Source organism: Trypanosoma equiperdum, assembly GCF_001457755.1.
Source record: "Trypanosoma equiperdum strain OVI genome assembly, contig: ctg_788, whole genome shotgun sequence".
NCBI classification, from domain to species: Eukaryota; Euglenozoa; class Kinetoplastea; order Trypanosomatida; family Trypanosomatidae; genus Trypanosoma; species Trypanosoma equiperdum.
Genome location: NW_027124740.1, coordinates 5,899 through 8,657, shown reverse-complemented (window position 1 = coordinate 8,657; position 2,759 = coordinate 5,899). Strand labels below are relative to the sequence as shown.

General features: G+C 48.7%; 2 protein-coding genes across 2 annotated transcripts; both read left to right on the top strand.

Moving 5' to 3' along the window:
• Positions 1-114: 114 nt before the first annotated feature.
• TEOVI_000368000 (AAA domain containing protein, putative) lies at positions 115-1,197 on the top strand (the record flags this gene model as incomplete). The annotated part of the gene is made up of 1 exon (XM_067226552.1): positions 115-1,197. The coding sequence occupies one exon, from the start codon at positions 115-117 to the stop codon at positions 1,195-1,197; it is 1,083 nt and encodes a 360-aa protein (XP_067082653.1).
• A 523-nt stretch (positions 1,198-1,720) lies between these two features.
• Positions 1,721-2,644, top strand: TEOVI_000367900 (adiponectin receptor protein 1; the record flags this gene model as incomplete). Its single annotated transcript, XM_067226551.1, has 1 exon — positions 1,721-2,644. One exon carries the CDS (start codon positions 1,721-1,723, stop codon positions 2,642-2,644), a length of 924 nt encoding a protein of 307 aa, XP_067082652.1.
• Positions 2,645-2,759: the final 115 nt, after the last annotated feature.

Here is a 2,759-nt window from a genome sequence, read left to right as displayed (position 1 = left end):
TTTTTTTTTTTTGAGCGACGCCTTCCTGCTTCGTTCAGTTTGTCAAGGGCATGGGAAGGTATAACAGGCGGTGATTTGTGCCGCAACATCGAAAGGGGGTGAAGAATCGCCATAATGACAGTTTGTCTTGTTCTACTAACTGGGCTGCCAGGAGCGGGGAAGACGACAGTAGGCAAGGCTCTTAAACAGTTGGGGGATCACATAACCCATGAACTCTCCCTCATAGTCACGGCAGTGGTGGAATTAGATGACTTTATGTGTAACGTCGGTGCGAGTAATGGGTCCCGTGTAGAGAGTACCGTTTTCGATCCAAGTCGGTGGCGAGAGGCGTTCGAAGCGGCTCGTCAGGCAACTCGCCAGGAGTTGGAGCGGTGCCTAATGATGGAGAGGAATAAAGCGGTAATGCACTTGGTTTTTCTGGTGGATCCGCTGCCATATAGGAGTATGAGAGCATCGTACTGGAAAATGTGCAAGGAATTAAGTGCCAAGTGTGCTGAGACTCACTTTCATGATTCATGGGAAGTGCAGAGCATTGTTGTCTTGTTGGAGGTGCGGATGAACACCCCGGAGGAGGTTTGTCTCCAACGCAATGAGCTCCGCGCCGGAACCCCGCAGTATATTCCCCCGTATGTTATTAAGGGGATAAGTGACTCGTTTGACCGTGGTGACCTCACTGCTGTGCTGCCGGGTACAGACGGAAATATGTGGGCCGTACTTCCCGGGCAGAGGTCGGCACCGTGGCCCGTTCTTTTACTGGTTGATGAAGTGAGATGTTGCGCGTCACCACCCAATTTGTTGGCCACGCAGTTGCTGGAGCGTATCCGAGGGGAAGACATAATGCGTGAGATGACGGAACAACAAGTAAGTGTTTTTAATTATTACAAGTGCCAAGTGGAAGGGGGGAAGTCGAAGTGCTTGGCGAGTGGAGAAGCACATGACAACGTTAACAACTGTCTTCATCAAGTGGACCTCCACATGCGGGCAGTTGTGGGACATTACATGGTCCAGCGGCAGAGTATTGGTTCACTGAAGCCAGGCACTGGGCAACGCGTAAGCAAATGTCGTTCGACCCACTACGCGGGAATTCGGGCAGCAATCACGAAGGGAACGAGAAACACAGGAGGATCTTTTTCCGAAGTGCAAGGACTACTGCAGCAGTTACTTTTGGAATTCGAGCATGCCTTAGTAGATCTTTGAGAAACGTGCACGAGGTATGCTGTTGGGTGTGGCAAAAGTTGCTGAGAGCAAATGTCACGTGGTTGTTTGACGTGTCAGCTCCTTCATCTGTGCTGGTGGTGATTACCGGCATGTGTCTCTTGAGAAGGTACATGTGAGTTTAGATCCTTTTTTTTGTTTTTAGTGTCTGCAAACTTTCCCACGTGTTGGTCGTGTTCTCTGTCACATCCCCCTCCCCTGCCGCTCTGTCGTCCGCGCCTTGCTGGGACTGGAGAGTTTGCCCTCATCTGTGCGTGTACACGTATCCCGTACGTCCTTAACTTTTCTATCATTTCCTCCCCCCGTTGTTTCGCTCTCTGTTTACTTGTTTTTCACGTAGTGTCGGCTGCACTTCTCTCCTTCAAGGGGGTTAGCACTTTATTCCCTCACTTCATCCTTCTGATTTTTTTTTCCTTTTCCTTCGTTATATATCTTCACTTCTGTCTGTGTCGACTCATGGAACCGTTCCCACTAGACACACACACCCACACACCGTAGGAGTGCAATGGAGTCCACAGTCACCGGTGAACCGTGTCATGCGTGCGAAAAGCAGGAAACAACTGATGAACACAGTCGCTGTGGCCGCGGGACGCTGCCGCTGTACCACATTCATTCAACGAAAGTGCCAGAATACATGAAGGACAATCCATACATCTATACTGGCTATAGGGCACAGTATACCACTATGATGTGCCTGCGGAGTTTCCTTGCGGTTCACAATGAGTCGTTGAACGTGTGGACCCATGCGTTTGGGTTTGTTGTTTTTGTATTGCTTTCAATTCTACTTTTCACGAACGTGGTGCTGGCCCGAGAGTACGTTTGGCACTGTGTAGTTTATGGAGGCTTTAGTTTTGCTTGCCTAATGTGTATGCTATGTAGCACAGTTTACCATCTGTTCATGTGCCATGAGAATGAGGCAGTTTCATTGTTTGTGGAGCTTGTGGACTATCATGGCATTAGTGTCCTCATAGTGGCGAGTTACATTCCCCTGCTTTACATTGGTTTCGCCTGTAAGCCATATTACCGGGCAATTTATATGGTGAGCATCATCATGTTTGGTACTTTAAGCGTTGTTTTCTCCTCTCTACCAAGTCTCCGTGATGCAAAGTATCGATGGATTCGCACAACTGTTTACATTCTCATGGCTGTAGGGGGAATTGTGCCCCTCCTACATTTCTATGCCTTTACACCCCACAATACTGAAAGTATGATGCCACTCAAAGGTGTGGCACTCATGTTTGCACTTTACGGTGCTGGAGTCCTCTTCTACACATCCCGAATTCCTGAACGTTGGTTCCCTGGTCGGTTTGACATATACCTTTCAAGTCATCAAATATGGCACGTTTTTGTACTTGCAGCCGCCTGTGTTCATTTTTTCAGTTGCACAGCACTGTATCAGCAGTGGTTGGTGAGCCGACACATTTGTTAAACTTTGAGTACACATGCTGTACCACTTGGGGAAGCAAATGCTGCTAAAAGGTGATGGCGCTCGATTGAGGCAGAGTGAATAAATTAAGCGGTGACGGTCCGAAATGGTGGTGTGG